Genomic DNA, 19,251 nt, shown 5'->3' on the forward strand with positions numbered 1-19,251 from the left:
GCATGGGTGATAAGGTTGGAGATGGAAATAGTGTGGAATCAGATTATAGAGGAACTTGAATGGCAGACAGAAAGAGTTGATTTGGAATGTTATAGAAATAAATGCATTGTTGATTTGTGTATTTGGGGAGGGAAGAGGGCACAGGAAAGAAGAAAGATTAAAAGAAAAATACTGGGATTCTAAATTCTTCTTAGGTTTACACAGCAGATTTGCCTGGAAGGAGGGACTTTCAGCTTTTTTTGAAAACCTGAAAAGAACTCGGGAAAACTGGGATGATTACCCTACCTGAGACCATCTTGAAACCAGCTTCCAAAAGCTGTGCTGTATACTGTTGGTGGAGAACTTGGTCCCAGTTGGAAGGCGCAATCAATTACCATTTTCTTTGAAGTGTTCTCAGAAAGTTCTGACTTCCCTCCTGAAACTGAAAGGAGGAAGGATGAACCTTCTTGCCCAGCTGCTAGCACAGGTCCTGACCCAGATGGTGAATAAAGGCAACAAACTTTAAATATTAAATCTGTCTCTTAATCAGCCCTGGGGAAAGGGGGTGGCAGGTGAGAGAAGTTTAAATAACACAAAAACATTAAGTCTCTTTTAAAGTCATCCCTCTTCATCCAGCCTTCATATTGGTGGCTGCTCTTTGCCCACTCCTCACATAGGTTCTTTTTACTGGATTTCTGTGACAAAAGGAGATTGGCACAGACTCTGCCACTTTATATTATTACCAAGAGGCAGATGTTTCTGTTTTTCTCTGGGGTTTAGAATTATGCAAATGAAGGCATGAAATCAAAGGCTCAGTAAGCCAGGGGAGGGTTGCTCTAAGAATTGAGGCAATTTTCAGAGCTCTTTAAGACACCCTTCTCAGTTTTTACTAACAGCTCTCTTGGCTTCTTGCCAGTCTATTTAGATTTTGGCACCACTTCAGAACCTTTCAGCCAAAGACCTGAAAGTTGATTCTAAAGCTCCTATCGTGGCCTCACTTTGCAAGTGGAGAAATCAAGGCAGATATTAAGAGCTTCAGTGTCTGTGAGTTGACCTTGAGTCTTGAAACCACCCACACCCACCCCCCTTCCTCCTATCTTCCTTTGTCTGCATTCAGTCTTGCAGGAGAGGAAATTCTATGACCCAATTGCCTCCCAGCCCCCTCCCAACTACAGTGATATTATCTGGAGCGCAATAGGACCTAGGGAGGTTCGAGCCTGCGGCAGAAGCGAACACACCTGCTTAACAGCTTGGGTTGAGCAAGTGTGAGAGCCAGGCAGTTAGCTAGTTAGAGAGGGCAGGGTAAGAATGGGCGCCTGCTGCTCTAAGAGAAAGGTGATAGGTGTGTCTCTCTCCGGGGTCAGGGGTTCATGGTGAGAAGTGCTTCTAAGGAGTGGCCCAAGCCCCTTATTGTCGCGCCTTCCATTTGGATACTCTTTCGGCTGGCTTCCCTGGAACTCTTCTGCTGGTTTTGTTTGGCCTCCACTGTCCCCTCCCATCTTGTTGGCCCCAGCCATCACGGCGCCTTAGTTCCTGCGCTGCCGATCTCTAGTCTGGAATCGTGAGCTAGGCAGGACCCCGGCGGTAGGCGGCGCCCAAGAGTTTGACGACATCTGCCCAGCCAAGTTGGCGTCCTGCCTCACTAGCCAAGTTTCTCAGTGGAGAAGAAGCCTTCCTTTGATCTTGTACCGCGCGCACGCGCACGCTCTCTTCTACTTTCCCCGAGAGGACGCTCCGGTACTGGTCTGTGGCATTGCTCTTTCCTGCGGCGGAGAGGTGGGATGGGATGGAGGGGCAAAGCTTGAGAAATCCAAGGAGCTGTCCTCGAAGAGTGCCGGTAAGCTCGCGAGCTAATAGCCAGAGCTAGCAATAGCACTGAACCGAATCTCCGAAGGAACTCTCAGGCTGCACGCCCTCTTCTTCTGCGCTGACTCAGTTCTTGGCTGACTTGAAAGTGCACCCTAAAGTGCACTCTCGCGAGGAGGTGCTGAGTATCGGTGCCCTGACAGACTGGCTACCCACTTGCCTGTGATCTGAGAAAGAAGAAACTGCCACAGAAACAGCCCTTACCATGGCTTGACTCTGAGCACCTGGAATTGGAATCCAGACTGGGCTCTGAGATGCTTCCTTTTGCCTTGTCCAAATTTCACAGCACATATGTTGACGATTGGAATCTTGGTCCAATTGAGAGTCAGGTTCAAAGTGTATTCCAGAGCTCTCTATTCCAAACTCCAACAAGTCTAATTTGAGGCTAAAAGAGAAGGGTGTCATGCTCTAACTAGGGGATCTCCATTCCAGACCTGGACTTAACAGAACCTTCCTCACGGATACTTGGAGTACAGTTGCTACAGGAGTTCTCTTGGGAGAGGGGTGTGTAACGTGTTCTGAAGACCAGACTGCAACACACAGAACCTCGACAATGGACAGAGTTTATGAAATTCCTGAGGAGCCAAATGTGGATCAAATTTCACCTCTAGAGGAAGATGTCATCCGAGGGGCCAATCCACGCTTTACCTTTCCATTTGGCATCCTTTTCTCCACCTTTCTGTACTGTGGAGAGGCTGCGTCTGCCATGTATATGGTTAGAATCTACCGGAAAAATAATGAAACCTATTGGATGGCATACACCTTCTCCTTCTTTATGTTTTCATCCATTATGGTCCAGTTGACCCTCATTTTTGTCCACAGAGATCTGGCCAAAGATAAGCCTCTATTGCTGTTTATGCATCTAATCCTCTTGGGGCCTGTTATCAGGTGAGCAACTTTTTCTTCTCTCTCTCTATTCCTTTATCTCCAGACTTGTTCAGAGAAAGATGAATCTAATCTTTACTAGACTGGTATTGTGCTTCTAATAAAATCCTCCCATTCCCTTCAACTCTTGACTTCCCTGCCTACCATCCAAATAATCTTACCTGAAATTTTAAATGCTACCATGATAAATATGTGGCATGTACCTGTGTCCCCAAATTATATAATGGTACCATTGATAATAACTTCATTAGATAATGTTTCCTCTGTGGGTTTGGGTTATGAAAACTGAAACGGACCAGTAGACTTGGTCAACCTATGCACACAAGCCATAGCTGCAGAGTGCGTTATTTTGACTCTGCCTTTTAGACTCTCTGTAAATCGGATGAAAGCTCCTTTCCCTCTCTATCCCATCCCACATTCAGTTTCTTTGCCCTGAGCTGCTTGGGCTGGTGCTGCTGCCATTTTCAAATGTTTCAGAATTATTTGACATCTGAAAAATACTGAAGCCATCCATGGTAATCCAGTGCCCCGACCCATTGTAGTTCGTTTTTCTCTGTCAATTAAAAAGTCTTCTATTTAACCCTGTGTATCTTTCTGCCATAAAGGTACATAGTTAGAAGGGGGCAAAGGAAAATGGTCTATCTCCCCATTTGGAAGCAGTAACACAATGAAATAGTATCAACTCTATCCATTAAGATTGGCGTGAACAGACTAGGATGTGCTTTATTCTAGGGAGATAGGCATCTGTGTCAGCAGACTCATCTAGGTGCTATGGGATTTTCAAGGTAGGGAGATGTTGCAAAACTTATGAGGTCAGGAGGGAGGAATGGACCAAGTTTGTCTTGATTGCAAGAGAAGCAGAAACCTTCAGTCACCTGAGGAATATGGGTCAGAGTGTTGATGTAATTGAAACGGGGACATAACGCAATCCTAAAGAACTAAAAACAGTTTGTGATACTGATTAAGGATGGAATCTCCCATTTAAAAAATCAGTATAATTGTAAACAAGGAGGAATTGATTAGGTTCCATAAGAGAAAAAAATGGGATATCAACAGAAATAGTGGCCTGAAATTCAGGAAACCTGGACTCCAGTTCTCCTCTGTCATTAGTTGCATGGCCTTGGTGAAATCTCTTTAAGATATGTGAGTCTCAGTTCCCTCTTCTGAAAGGTAAATGGGCTAGATCATGGGTTTCAAACTCAAATGCTTACAGAAACCAGGCAAGAGGCTTATATGAGTGAAGCAGGCCAAGTATAAGAAAAATAGTAGCTTCATGTGTAATATTAAATGAAAACTAAGTCTCAACGTCAGAGAAATGATGTAGAGTACTGAGTGCGGTGGCAATCTGGAGTCTGATGATTTGCTGAAAGGAAGCAGCTGCTCTACAGCTCCAGGCAGTTTTTCCTTGTTGGAATTCAGACCCAGTATTGCCAGATCCTCCAGTATTTCAGGAGAAAGCCCCCCAAACAGGCTTTCATATGAAAAGTCATGATTTTAAGTGTTGGCAACTGATAAACACAAACACTGTATGGACCGAACCACATTCGTGGGTCAGATGTGACTAAGTGACTATATGTAGCTTTTGAACTAGGTGATCTAAAGATCCTTTCCAGTCCTAAATCTTTGAAATTAAGCTGTACAAGAAAGTCCTCATTTTCAACTTGGAACCAAGACATAAATGGAGCAAGGCCTATACCAAACATTCTTTCTTCCTTTTTCAAATGCAATATGTTGATTTACCAGATTAAGCACTCTCAAGATGCAAAATTCAGCAAATACTGCCCTAACCCCCAGTTTTGACTTCCCTTTTTTATTTGGTTTCCCAAGCCATCTTTGATTTGGGCCCTGTGTATGGAGTGTTGAGTGCTGTATTTCATTGCCATGGGTCAGCTTCCACTAGAGATTGGGAAGCATTTATTACCTCAGTCAGGTAACCCCACAGTAGGGACAAAATAATTAAAAACTCATAAATTATACTCTTGATATGCTTATTTTCAAGGCCAATTGCTTTTTAGGTAGGTAAGAACTTGTTTAGCACTATCAGGCACAAGAAGGTGTTTGGAGAGTTTGGCTCCCTTTATGAGAGCAAACATACTTCTGGAAATGAAAATGTACTCCAATTTATTGAAGCCTATAATCAAGGTAGACACCTTTACTTAAACCAGTGAATAGCTTTAAGAATAGAAGCATAAACAGAAGTATTCATGCAACCGCCTCCTCCCAGTAATTATATTCAGCAATAGCATTATTGGGCTTGGGTTGAAATCTAAAACCTTTTGTTGAAAATGCACCTACACATTTTCCACAAATCAGAAAAGAGCATTGATTGTTCCTTTGTGTGCCTTCCTTTTATTTCTCTCCCAGATTTTAGAGTTTGTCCCTAGAAAGTGAAAGTTTGAAACGTCATGCTTCAGAATGTCACACATGCACCAATCTCAGAGGGGTCCTATGGAAAATGGCAGTCAGCTCTTGTTATAAATTTTTCCACCGGGAGCCAAAGCCTGGGGAATATATAAATCTCTGAGCCTCTGATCTATCTTTCTCTTAAATCTCATTGCTGTTATTATGTTTTCCACCATCATTTCTCACCGTGTATTCTTTCTTCCTTTTCACTCATTCACTCAGCAAATATTTGTCAAATACCACTATGTGATAAGGCAGTGAGCAAGATAAATACTACCCTTCCCTCAGTCCATCAGGGAAGATGTCTTCATTTTAACCACAAATGTTCTTACTTGTCATAGAAATGGTCTGCAGTTTCCATTCATTTCAGGGAGAATGGGTAAGTGGTAACTCAGGTATTTCAAAACTAGATGTTCCAGTAGTTTTTCTTCTATTTGCCACATCAGAACTGCTAACCATCTCTGATATATAATATGGGGAGGTGGGAGGGGTATAGCAGGAAATGTGGTCTTTTCACTGTCTCAGGTGTGGTAGGCTCTCGAAGAAGATTGTCCTGTTTGAAAAGAAAGAATCAAATTTAAGAGGCTGTTGTACCCAAATAGGTCAAGAATCATAAAAGGCAACCTTTGGAGAGAACTTTTGTGGGTATATGTGAAGAAAACTTTTGAGGTTCCCTAGGTATATGGTATATTCGGTTCTAAGTTAAGTTTTCAAGAACACTTGTTGCTGAACTGCTTTCCTGTGGATATAAGAGGTTTTTTTTTCCTGATTTCCCACCCCCATAGACTTTTTGGCTGAGACATTTATAGCTGTGGGCTCTGTCTTGAAAAAGCAGAACATAAAAACACTAATTTATAGAGCTGAATGATTTGAATAAGAAATGCTTTACCTAAGGAACTTGAGGTACTCTGAAATACAGGACCTTGGTACCTTCATCATTCTCTTTCAACACAGAAAACAGTACTTACTTAGGGCATTTGTATTCCAGGCACTTTTCTACCACAGACCTACTCTTAAGAAGACAAAACAATTCCTTGAATCCTTAAAGAAGTATGTCTGAATTAGTATTCTTAGTGGGTGAGGGATAGAAAAAAAGGGTTTAGATTTCAAGTAACCTCTAAGAGGCATGATCAACCCTTTGATTCTTGAGAAATGAGCAAGACAAGAGACAACCTCCATTTTTCCCCCTCACTACAACCTTCCTTCTCAAGACAACTTTAGTTAAGTTCCCATGATGCTTTACTTCTGCAGATGTTTGGAAGCCATGATTAAGTACCTCACACTGTGGAAGAAGGAGGGGCAGGAGGAGCCCTATGTCAGCCTCACCCGAAAGAAGATGTTAATAAATGGCGAGGAGGTGCTGATAGAATGGGAAGTGGGCCACTCCATCCGGACCCTGGCTATGCACCGCAATACCTACAAACGCATGTCACAGATTCAAGCCTTCCTGGGCTCAGTGCCCCAGCTGACCTATCAGCTGTATGTGACCTTGATCTCTGCAGAGGTTCCCCTGGGTAGAGGTGAGTGTGGTCAGGTGAGGGGAGAGCTCCACTAAAATCTTAGAAGTCTAAACCTGAGCTGTCCATAGGCTACTGGCCACTAACTTCATGTGGATATTAAAATTAAAATTAAATTAAATTAAAAAAATTCATTTCCTCAGTCATATTAGCCACATTTTAAGTATTCAATGGCCACATGTAACTAGTGGCTACTGTATTAGCACAGACATAGATCATTTCCATAGTCACAGAAAGTTCTATTTTATAACACTGGTCAAAGAACTCAGGGAGTCAGACATCTCAGGCCTGCCAGATTTCTAAGTTGAGATAAGCTATTTAGACTAAAAATGCCTCAAATAAACCCTCTCTGGGCCCAGAAGATGCTAATATTCCCAATAATCAGGGGCTATTTTACCTTGCCTATGGTGTTTACATTATGATTCGATTTTTTATTGCTGTTTAGGTATAGAAGTCTTTAAATAAGAGGTTTCAAATATTACCGATCATCAGAATCCTGTGTTAAGCTTCTTTTAAAAATTGCATTCCATCCCCATATTTGAATCAATCACAGAGTGTGGGGAAGCCAGGAATCTGTATTTTTTAAAAGCATCCTAGTTGATTCCAATCAACCACATTTGAGAACTACTAACTTAATCATTTCTCCCAATTCCAGTGGAGAGGAAGAAAAGGGGCATGAAATGAACACAGATGAGAGTCAGGCCTGGTCTTAGTTTTGACCTTCTTTGTGATCATTGGAGGGGGTTACCAAAGCCTTAATTTTCCACTTGTAAAAGAGGGATCCTGAGATGAGTAAGAGCTCTAGGGAAGGATAAAATGTGAGTCTGTGTTTTCGAAATCAAATAAAGTGCTGTTAGAGTTTTAAAAATATGAGATTAGCTATATCTACTTGGGCTGGAGCTGGTACCAGTGTGGGTACTTGGACCATTGCCTTGTTAGATACTAACCCTGCTTGGCAAAGCTCCACATCATGGAGATGTAAGGAGAAAATTCATCCTCTTTTCTCTCAAAGAGCTGTGGAGATATAAGGAGAAATATTCACCTTCTTTTCTCTTTTTCTCCATTAAGAATTGTTCATGATGTTCTATTGGTCTTGAACCTTCTCACTTACCTAGAATTGACAGTTGTTTGAGGAGAAAATTCTCTGGAAATGATGAGGCTTTTTCTCTTGAGAATTTTGAGGGTACACATTACATAAGTAATACATGCACAAACTGATTTACCTACAGATAATTGTATATGCACAGAAAATTTGTGGAAAATCAGCAAGAAACTACCTCTGGGGAGTGGGAATGAGAAGTCAGCAGACTTTTACTTTTTATTTTATACTCTTCTGTATAGTTTGAAATTTTTACCATGATCGTGTATTACTATTTTTAGTCCTTATTTTTTTAATTATAAAACTCAGGCTTGAAACTGTTGAACTATATTCCAGTAGCCTTGGTTCTTGAAGATGACTGTATAACTATATAGCTTTTACAATGTGACTGTGTGGTTGTGAAAATCTCGTGTCTGATGCTCCTTTTATCTAGGGTTTGAACAGATGATTAAAAAATATGAAAAAAAGCAAATAATAAATGGGGGGGCAAAGATTAAAATAAATTGGGTAGATGGAAATACTAGTGGTCGATGAGAGGGGGGGTAAGGAGGATGGTATGTAAGGTTTTTTTATTTTTCTGGAGTGATACAAATGTTCTAAAAATGATCATGGTGATGAATACATATGATAATATTGTGAGCCATTGTATACTTTGGATGGACCGTGTGGTGTGTGACGATATCTCAATAACAAAAATAAAAAGTCAGGCATAGTTATGGTAAAAATTCAAAACCATGTGGAATATATATAAAATAGGAAATGTAATCTTACTCCCCAGAAGTAAGCTCTGCTAAACATTCAGTGCATATCCTTTCAGACTTTTTTTTACTATGGAAATAACAGTATTTCCATACTATATATGGAAATATAAACATACACACAATATCTATGTATATATATTTTTGCCACAAAAATGGACTGTATTAAACATTGATTCAGCCACAAATATTTTTCAAAAGTATGCCAATATATCTTTCTTCACAGTTATTTTTATAATATGTATATATATAATGTGGATGTTATATATATTTCCTTTATATGACTTGGACTATTATGTTTTACTTCCCTAATCCTCTACTGAAATAATTAAGTTTCTTTCTAACTTTTCACATGAAAAGTTTGTTACTAATTACAAGCTATGCTACAGTGAGTATCTTTGTAAATATCTGTGTACTTGAATGAGACTTTATAGGATAAATTCTTCGCAGTACAGTTGCTGAGTGAAAGGATATGCATGTTAGATATTTGATAGATATTTTCAAATAACCTTCCCAAAAGGTTGTATGAAAAATATATATATTTCAACTTTAATGAAATATCACTGAAATTCAGGAAATGGTCTGTATTTAAAGTGTACAATTTGATCAGTTTTGACATATGCATACAGCCATCAATCCATCTCCTCAATTAAGATAAACTTCATGACTGCCAAAAAAAAAAAGTGGTATGAATTTATACTCCCACCATGTATGAATGTGCCTGTTTCTCCACATCCTAAACTAAATGTTATTTAGTTGTATGATTGTAAAATAACTGGTAGCTTTAATTTGATGCTTTAGTTATGAGTGAAGCTGAGCATCTTTTCATGTTTGTTTATTGTGTACATTCTGTGAGTTGCTTACTTATATGATTTACTCACTTTTTCTAATGGGTTGTCTTTTTCTTATTAATTTATAGAAGTTATTAATTATTCTAGATCTTAATCCTTTTTCTTCTGTGGATGAATGTGTATATATACATTTGTATAATGTTTTGTCTATACACACACACATTTTCTCTGTTTGTGTACATGTCATAAGTGTGACATGCAAGATACAATATACACATTATGTTATGTAGCATCCTTTGGCATTCTGAAGCATTAAATTTTTATGTAGTCAAATCTTTTATTGCTTTTGGGGGGATTTTGTGCCTTTCTTACAAAGGCCTTTCAAAACTCATACCCAGTAGAGCAATTTATCCCTATCTTCCAAATACATTAATTCTAAGATCAACTTGTCAATCCCACCACCAACACTGAAAAAAGCAAAACAAAGCAGATGGTAACAACAGCAAATGAAGTATTTCATTGAGATTCTGATTGGGATTGCATTAAGTTATTTATAATACTTGGAGGTAATTTACATCTTTAGTGTTAATTTCATATCGGAAGATGATAAATCTCTCCAATTTGTTAAACATTTTTAACATACTTCAGTAAAGTTATATCACTTTTTTGCTATAGGTCTTGCACATTTTCATAAAGCTTATTTCTAACTGTTCTATCCGTTTTTAAGTCCTGATTTTCTAACTGCTGGTGTAGTGCCCAGGTAAAGGAAGTTCACGTACTATGCTTTTGGAAATAGGGGATGATGATGACGATAGCAGCTAGCAGATAACATTTACTGTGTTCTAGGCATTGCTCTAAACCCTTTACATGTAATTATCTCATTTAATCCCAACAACCCTAAAAGGTAATTACTGCTATTAACTACATTTTCCAAATGTGAAAACAGAGGCACTGAGAGATTAAGTAAATTCCCCAAGGTCCCACAAATAGTAGGTGACAAAGATTGGATTGGCACCCAGAATGTCTGCCTCTAGAACCTGTGTTTCTAACTATGTCACTATTCAAAAGATGTGAGGGAAGCTTTCTCCAAGGCCTTGTTTTCAATTCTTTGGTGATTTAGCTTATTTAAAACTTTGACAGTACTATCTCTTTTACAGTTTTGAAAGCAACTTCTTGGTTTAATTTTCCTCACTTTCCCCTATCTTCTCCTTGCTGCCCCTTTCCTAGGCCTTTGTTTTTTTCTTGGAGGCCATCTGGATCAATATGAATGGGCAAATTCACTAACAGTATTATGGTCTCTTCTGTGAATTTTTTGAAAGGCGACAGATGGGTTTTTGCATTTATTGGAAGGATCAGGCTTTCTTCCTTTGATTATATTGCTATCAATAAACGAGTTCTAATTTAAGAGAAAGCATTGACACATTTGGCTGGATGTATACTCTGAAATTCCCATTTCCACACAACATGTCAGCCCTTGAGGGTAAAACTGCATCGTTTATAAAGCCAAGAGTAATCACTTTAGGAGGGTCTCCCATTTCAGTCTTTGAGCATCTACCGCTCAACTTACAGCTGAAAATGACCTCAGAAAAAATCTTTGGTTCCTTTTGGGTTTCCATGAGAAAGTCTTTACTTTTCTTGCAAGTTGAATTGACTGCTCCCTGGCTTTAGTTTCCTTGGAACCCGTCTTTTAATGGGAACAGAAAGCTCTGGCTTTTCTTTTGAATGAATACCCCTCAGTTACCCCTCTCCTTGAAGGCACTGGATTTTTCCTTATTAGTCAATATCCTTTGACATAAAGGAAGTAAAAGAAAGGGCCACCTCTGTTTTCTATAGCTGAGACTAAGTATAGCAAGGTAGAGAGCATCCTGAGTCTTTGGGGACCCTACTCCAACATAAACCAGTGGTATATATGTCATGGCTATGAAAATTTTTAACCACTCTACTGGAAATTTAGGGATTCTTAAAGTATACTAGAACATGGGGGTGATGAATTAACATTGCTGATGATAAATATAGGCAATTCTAGAGTATCTCAGTGAATTGGGAAACTGAGACACCAGATATATTCAGTGACTTGCACAAGATCCCACACAGCTGAACCAAGGGCTTCTAATCTTAGGCATTTTATACTTCCTCTTTAAACACAGAACTCTTTGTCACTCCGCTAACATTTATTTATTACCCACTATGTTCCAGACAGTGTGTTAAGCTCTGGTCATACATCACTGAACAAAATAGATATGGTCCATTCTGTCTTCATGGAATTCCTTGTATACACTTGACACGTCACTGGGTTAAGCATTCTTGAAGCACACACACATAAGATTAGTTTCTTGAAGAAAATATGCATCTATGTAGGGACTTCTATTAGCAAGGTCATTTTTTATGATTCTCCATAGACTGGATTTTCTCAGATGGAGTTCTTTCCGCCTCCTTTAATGTTTGCTCAGAAGTCTACTTCATCATGTGGATTCTGCTTTATCCCTTTATATATAATGTTTTTATGTTAATAACCTCTCCATGTTAGTACTGAGACTCACTCTTCTTAAAGAGGTCCTTTTGTATTTTTACATGCTGAAAGTATTATACTGTATGTTCATCGCAGGAAATTTAGAAAACAGAGAAAAGTTGAAAAAAGCTGATACAAAACCCTATTACAAAAGGCATTTTGTTTTATGTTTTTCCATATTCTTTCTATGCATGCTATTTGTTTACATAGCTATGATCATACTTAAGTTTGCTCTTAAATGGGGTCCTGATATGTCACCTATCATCTCTGATCCTTGTTTTTTGTTTGTTTTTTTTTTTACAGCTGTGCTAATGGTCTTTTCCCTGGTATCTGTCACCTATGGGGCTACCCTCTGCAATATGTTGGCTATCCAGATCAAGTACGATGAATACAAAGTTCGCCTTGGGCCTCTAGAAGTCCTCTGCATTGCCATCTGGCGAACATTGGAGATCACTTCCCGCTTAGTGATTCTGGTGCTCTTCTCAGCCACCTTGAAATTGAAGGCTGTGCCCTTCTTACTGCTAAACTTCCTGATCATCCTCTTTGAACCTTGGGTTAAGTTCTGGAGGAGTGGTGCCCAGATGCCCAATAACATTGAGAAAAATTTCAGCCGGGTAGGCACACTGATAGTGCTGATTTCAGTCACTGTACTCTATGCTGGCATTAACTTCTCTTGCTGGTCAGCCATGCAGTTGAGGTTGGCAGACAGGGAACTTGTTGACAAAGGCCAGAACTGGGGATATATGGGCTTGCACTATAGTGTGCGGTTAGTTGAGAATGTGATCATGGTCTTGGTTTTTAAGTTCTTTGGAGTGAAAGTATTACTAAATTACTGTCATTCCTTCATTGCCTTGCAGCTCATTATTGCTTACCTGATTTCCATTGGCTTCATGCTCCTTTTCTTCCAGTACTTGCATCCATTGCGCTCACTCTTCACCCACAATGTTGTAGACTACCTACACTGTATCTGCTGCCACCGGCACTCTCAGGGCAGAGCTGAGAACTTGGAGCCATCCTTTGAAGCTGAAGCAAGGCAAAACATTGTCTGATTCTACTCTGGGTATTTTGGGATGGATTGGGGTTTCCAAGAACAACTGTGAAACCAAAGGAAAAGATGAGGTTCTTGAGTAGGTACTTACCAGGATATTTTCTTGCGTTTTCAGATAAGCCCATCAGAAGAAAGGACAGCCCCCAAATAGGTTTTATTTCCTAAAGACTGCAATATTTGAACACCAGAAATATCCACTATGGAAGATTCAGAGATACCATTCACTGTTTCATCCGCCACTCAGGTCTGGCTGTCCTTGGGATAACTTACCTCCAAGCCCCTTATGCTCTCTATACTTTTACAGCTCCGTTCATTTACTTGAGGCTTCACCAGGCTTTTCTAGGCTCAGCTATAGGTTCAGAATCCCAATAGAATATATTCTGACACATCAGAGAATGTGACAGTTTACCAGATGTGGGACCCTTCCAGGGACCAGTGTGAGTAGTGTGGAACCTGCAACTGTGAGAGTGGCTTGGGCCTTTTTAATTCCAGGGAGAAGTCTGGCTGAAAGGATGACCCCTATTGTTAAAAGAGTTACTCCCCTATGTTAGCTCTCTGTTGGGATTAAGCTGGTGGTTGTTCTGCAAGGCCCTCTTATTTCAGCGGCCTTCATAAGCATATTCTGGGGTGGGAGTGAGGGTAGGATTCCTTTGGGCACAAGCCAGACTCTAATTTCAGGGATGTTCATGGACCTCTAGCTTGTCGGTGGAGTAGTGAAGTGAAATCTCTCACTGTACTGCTTCATTAACAAGGATTTCCTCCAACCCAGCTTTTTTTGTGTGTGTGCTCATAGTGTTTTACTCCTTGGCATGGACCTCAAAGTAACTGAACTGTAATAAAAAATGTTTCTAATATGTGCAAGAAATGAAGACTGCCTTGTGTCTGCTACTGCTCTGAGTATTGTATTGATTTGTTTTTTATGGGGGAGAGAAAGTAATAATGGCTGGAACATGATCTTCATGTTGTTTGGGGTTGAATGAGGAGGAGGGAAATCAGACCACATTAAATCATCATCAGTCCTTTATCTTCCCACAGAATTTTACTCTCTAATAAGAAGCATTTGTTTGTTGACACTTTGTATATTCCCATGCCTCCAGTGGATGATTGCAGGTTTCAATTTCTCATTTATCTGCATATTTACATTTCATCTTAGCTAGGTATTTTTATGGAAATGTCTACTAGATGGCTCTAAGGTAACCAAGGAATTGAGGTTCTTATGGCCACTACCTGCTGAGATAGAGTATCCCAACATTTACCAAACTCCTGCTTGCCCTTTACCGATCAGGAGAGTAAGAGAAACTCCTGGCAGAATTCACCAGTTATGGCCACCATAATGCTGCAAGAAATAGTGAAAAATCTGACTTAAGCCTTCCCATTCACATCCATTTTTACTCTTGAGATCATGCTAAGGATTTATCTTTAGCCATTTCCTCTTCTCTAACCCAGTGTCAAGACATTATGTTGGAGTAACACCCTCTCCTAGTAGCATGGCTGTTGGGCAGAATCATCCTATTTTCTGGCACGCCTGTGGTGGTTTTCCATCTTCAACCACTGTTTGGGGCCAAAAGGATCAGCTACTTAATTTGAAAGAGAGTGAAGTGATTTGCTCTGGAGCAGAAGAGATTTCTTTTTTCAACCCCAACTCCCTCATTCTGTTTTTCATAATGAAGAAGAAACTTAGGTTGTCATAAAATGCACATGCTGCTCTTTCCTGACTGTTAGTTAAGGTGAACTTGAAAAAAAATCTATCAGACCTCCAAAAGAATACATGGCTCTGTTGGATTCAAGCAAGACTTTCTCCCCAGTGGTCAACATATCCTCAATTAAGAGCAGGGACAGTGTGGAACTATAATTTGGCTGATAAAAATCATCTAATTCAGCTACTTAAAGTTCAGGTACTATGGAGACATAGACACACATTGAGCCTGGCATGACAATTAGAGACAGAGCAGAGAAGTACAAGCCAGAAATGGTTGCTTGGTCCTGGATCAGGCAGATTTTTCTTCACATTGCTCTGGCCTCAGTGACTTAATATACTGGGAATGCAAGAAGTTTAGAGAGAAGGGTGTGGAGCAGCTTTCAACCTGAAAAACCTGCTGCCCTCATCAGAGGGAAAGCGATGTTAATGATACCTCATGTCGATGTATCTTCAGAACTTGGTGGACTTTCTGTTCCACAGAAGTCTTCCAGATACACATGAGAAGGGACTGTAGAATGTGGTAACATAGAGGAAGCACACTTTTCCATCTGCAAACACTTCTTTAATCTACTATTCTCTTTTTATCCTCTGAAATCTTAAAGCAATAGAGGGTACTTGAGTAGGGGGAAGTCTTGCTGAGTGGGACAGGAGGCAGAGAAGGGGCCAGCAAATGAGAAAAGGGGATTGGAAAAGGAAGCAGAATCACTGAGTCTGGGAAAAAGAACTAGGTCATTCTATCAACAGCTGGGAGATTATTCTCAAATCATTGGGAATTTGGTGGACTAAGTATGGACAAATTAGGGAAATATATTAAAGAGAATAATAGTTGTCAGTTTCATTCACCTCACAAATACTTTAACTATGGGCATAGAACTGTGAGGCACTGTGGAAGAATTAAGTAATAGCTAATATTTATGAGCACTTGTTCTATGCCTAGCACAGAACTAGGTGTGTTATATGCATTATTCCATTCAATTCTCATAGCAAGCCTGAGGAGGTAGGTACTGTTGTTATCCCCCATTTTACAGATGAGTATTCTAAGGCACAGAAAGGTTAAGTGACAGGATTCAGTCTTAGGCAGTCAAGCTCCAGAGCTTACACTCTTAATTGTGACACAAGCTTCTTAAATCCTCTTAGGTCCCTTGTGGAATTCAGGAATATTTCCTGGGCTGTGGCTGGGTTCGTACCAAACCTTCTTTCCCTCTAACACTTCTTATCAGGGGATACCACTCAATTAACTCTAGGGTAAGGGTAGGGGTCAAATCCTAAATAGCCTGGTGTGAAAACTGAGTGCTTAAAATGCACTTGTAGATTGAGACTAGGTGTGTGTGGGGTGTGGAGAGATTGGGAGATGGGGAAAGGGTGGTAGAGAAGCCTATTTCCTTTCCAGTTTTAGATCTTTGCTCCTGTATGTTGTTTAACACACACCTTCCAAACCGTAGTCATGGGGAAAAAATTGGAGGAAGCAATTCCCACTCAGATTTTTGTGACTCTGCCCCCAGAAACAACTAATCAGAGTAGGGCAGAGCTAAAGTCCATTCTCTTTCACTTCCTCTGCCAACACTGCTCTTACTCCCGCTGAGAAGCTGATGACTAGTTCTAGAGAAGGCCAGTGGATACGGAAGAGGAAGAATGATGCCTGTCTCTCAGCTGTCTCAATCCTGAGAGCCTCAAACTCTTTCAGGCAGCTCTCTCACTCTTGTACTTTAGAAGGCCATTACAGAGATTACTGCTACTTCCCAGGGTGGAAGGAGGATGAAGGATGGGATTAGGGGTGGTTAGCTATAGGGTAGGATACTCACCAGCGCGTTTCATCTAAACCCACAGAGCTCCATCTCTAGGAAGTCTATAGAAAAGCCCTCCAAAATATTTACCTACCCAAGAGTGTAGGTCAGAATCCTTTGAAGCTTTTGCTATTGGGTTGTCTTCACAGGACACACATGCCCATAATATTTTGTCTTTCCTCCCGAAAGACTGGAAAAATCAGTCATATCACTTTAGACCTTAGAAGGGCTGGGTTGCACAGTGAAAGTATGTCATGGGTCTTGGCAACAAAGCATGTGCCATGTGAAACTGGGAAGTAGCAAGTTCAACCTGTATGCAATTGAAGACCATAATGAAATACAAGAACTAGGTGTGAAAAGAACCTATTTCCATGTATTAAAATATACTGAACATCTGAATAACACTTTATAATAGGGTGCATTTATCTACATTAGCTCAGCTACAAATGCATCATTAACACAAGCCCTCTGAGTTGTAACGTGGATTTGCATTATTTTCACCTTCAATTTAATTCATCAAACATTATTAAGCTCTTATTTTATGCCAGGAAGACATATATGGATATTTCATAGTGCTAGATAGATGCTGAAGGACTCAAAAATGAATCCCAAATGTCTAGTGTAAGTGAAGTTGTAAATAAATAGGCACACACTTACATCATTGGTATGTGTCAAATATTGGTACAAATTTTTGGAGGTTGATATGTCAGTATTTATAAAAAAGCAGGCATATTTTATTAAAACTTTTTTTATTGTATTATATAACGTACATACAAAGCAAAGAAAGAAAAAAGCAATCGTTTCGAAAACACTCTTCAACAAGTAGTTACAGGACAGAGCCCAGAGTTTGTCATGGGCTACCATACTATCATCTCAGATATTACCTTCTAGCTGCTCTAGAACATTGGAGGCTAGAAGGAATATATATATATTTTTTATCATCACTTTTTTCTTTTTTTTTTTTTGAAACATGACAAATATACTAAAAGACAAAAAATTTCAAAGCACAGCACAACAATTAGTTGTAGAATAGATTTCAGAGTTTGAATGAGTTACAATTTCACAATTTTAGGTTTTCACTCCTAGCTGCTCTAAGATACTGGAGAATAAAGGAAATACCAATATAATGATTAGGCAGTCATACTCATTTGTTAAATCCTACCTTCTCTGTATAATCCATCATCACCTTTGATCTTTCTACCCCACTCTTTAGGGTTATTTGGGCTATGCCCATTCTAACTTTTTCATGTTGGAAGGGGCTGTCAATAATATGGGATAGGGGGATGGAATTAGATGATGTTCTGGAGAGGCTGACCCCTCTGCATTTCAGGACTTATCTGGTCCAGGGACCTATCTGGAGTTTGTAGGTTTCTGGAAAGTTACCCTACCACATGGAACCCTTGTAGAATCGTATATACACCCTAGGTGTTCTTTCGGATTGGCAGGAATGGTTTTGGTTGTGGTTTGGCAAATTATGATAGGTAGCGATATCTAACTGAAGCATGCATAAGAGTGATCTCAAGAGTAGCCTCTCAGCTCCATTTGAACTCTCCCACTGACACTTTATTAGTTATACTTCTTTTCCCCCTTTTGGTCAGGATGGAATTGTTTATCCCACAGTGCCCGGGCTGGACTCATCCCTGGGAGTCATCTCACACGCCACCAGGGAGTTTTTCACCCCTGGATGTCTTGTCCCATGTAGAGGGGAGGGCAATGATTTCTTTTACAGAGTTGGGCTTAGAGAGAGTGAGGTCATATTTGAGCAACAAAAGAGGTCCTCCAGAAGTAACTCTTAGGCATACCTGTAGGTAGGTTAAACTCCTCAACATACATATGCTTCAGAAGAGTAAGCCTCAAGATCAAGGACTTGGCCTATTGATTTGGGTGTCCGTAATGTTTGACACAGTATCAGGGGATTCCTTGATGGTAAAGTTTAATAGTTCCATAATTTTTCTCCCATCCCTCAAGGGACCTTGCCATTACTTTTTGATTATCTGTTTAATATATTTTACCATGTATCAGGCATTACATTAAGCTATACAGGATTAAAGGCCCTCATTCTTATTCTGTGCTCCCTGTGTTTCAATTATTCAATGAGCTATCCAGATAGATTGAGTTAGATTATGTGCCACAGAAAATTTAGGTTCCAGACAAAGTAGGTCTTTCTTCCTTTGGGCTCAAAGAGTATGTGTGGTTCTGAAATATAGACAACATCTTCCTTACCCCTGTGTTCTGAATTACTTAAATTCAGATAGGTTTCGTTCTTATCTCTGAATACCAGTTTATAGATATATAAAACAGCCTTTCAAAATCCAGAAATAATAATTACCCCTTTGGTCTAAATGTGTCTGCTACAAGAGCTTACAGTCTAGGCCACTGCTTTCTTATAAACATTTTCTAAAGGAAACCATACAACAATTGTTCTTTCATTTCTGGCTTATTTTGCCTCACCAAATATCCCACAGGTTCATACACATCGTTGTATGCCTCACTACTTCCTTCCTTTTTGTAGCAGCACAATATTCGATCATATGTATACACCATCATTCACCAATCTACTTTTCAGTCATTATATCCTTCAGCCACCTGCATTTATTAGGCATCATATATAACTCTCAAAGTCCACAGCCCATCAACACTCTCAATTTTAGATAATTTCATTGTTCCCAAGAGAAAAATAACCAATAAACAAACTCTCACAAAATAGGAGATCTAAACCTCCCCTTAACTTTTGTCCCTCCCCCCATTATTTACCCCTGCTGTTGCTGTGGTAGTGCTGATGCTTTCCTGTTAAACACAGCCCATAGCTTGCAATAGTAGTTTTCCCTCTGTACCCTGGACTTAAACACTCTTTGTACACGAATCAAACCTTTGAAGTAAGTTCTTGCTAGAACTAATTTATATTTCTACTGT

At 39.8% G+C, this 19,251-nt stretch overlaps 1 protein-coding gene across 1 annotated transcript; it reads left to right on the plus strand.

The window, feature by feature from the left end:
• Nucleotides 1–556: 556 nt before the first annotated feature.
• XKRX (XK related X-linked) lies at nucleotides 557–15,084 on the plus strand. The gene is made up of 3 exons (XM_077144795.1): nucleotides 557–2,733; nucleotides 6,385–6,653; nucleotides 12,111–15,084. The coding sequence occupies exons 1-3, from the start codon at nucleotides 2,399–2,401 to the stop codon at nucleotides 12,854–12,856; spliced, it is 1,350 nt and encodes a 449-aa protein (XP_077000910.1). The 5' UTR covers nucleotides 557–2,398; the 3' UTR covers nucleotides 12,857–15,084.
• The last annotated feature ends 4,167 nt before the right edge of the window (nucleotides 15,085–19,251 follow it).

Source organism: Tamandua tetradactyla, chromosome X, assembly GCF_023851605.1.
Source record: "Tamandua tetradactyla isolate mTamTet1 chromosome X, mTamTet1.pri, whole genome shotgun sequence".
NCBI classification, from domain to species: Eukaryota; Metazoa; Chordata; class Mammalia; order Pilosa; family Myrmecophagidae; genus Tamandua; species Tamandua tetradactyla.

What these genes read in the sequence shown, in the direction of transcription:
- XKRX (XM_077144795.1), top strand. Translation starts at nt 2,399, where the DNA reads ATGGACAGAGTTTATGAAATTCCTGAGGAGCCAAATGTGGATCAAATT. An exon ending in CTCTTGGGGCCTGTTATCAG is followed by an intron (nt 2,734 to 6,384) that starts GTGAGCAACTTT and finishes TTACTTCTGCAG; the next exon opens with ATGTTTGGAAGCCATGATTA. An exon ending in AGAGGTTCCCCTGGGTAGAG is followed by an intron (nt 6,654 to 12,110) that starts GTGAGTGTGGTC and finishes TTTTTTTTACAG; the next exon opens with CTGTGCTAATGGTCTTTTCC.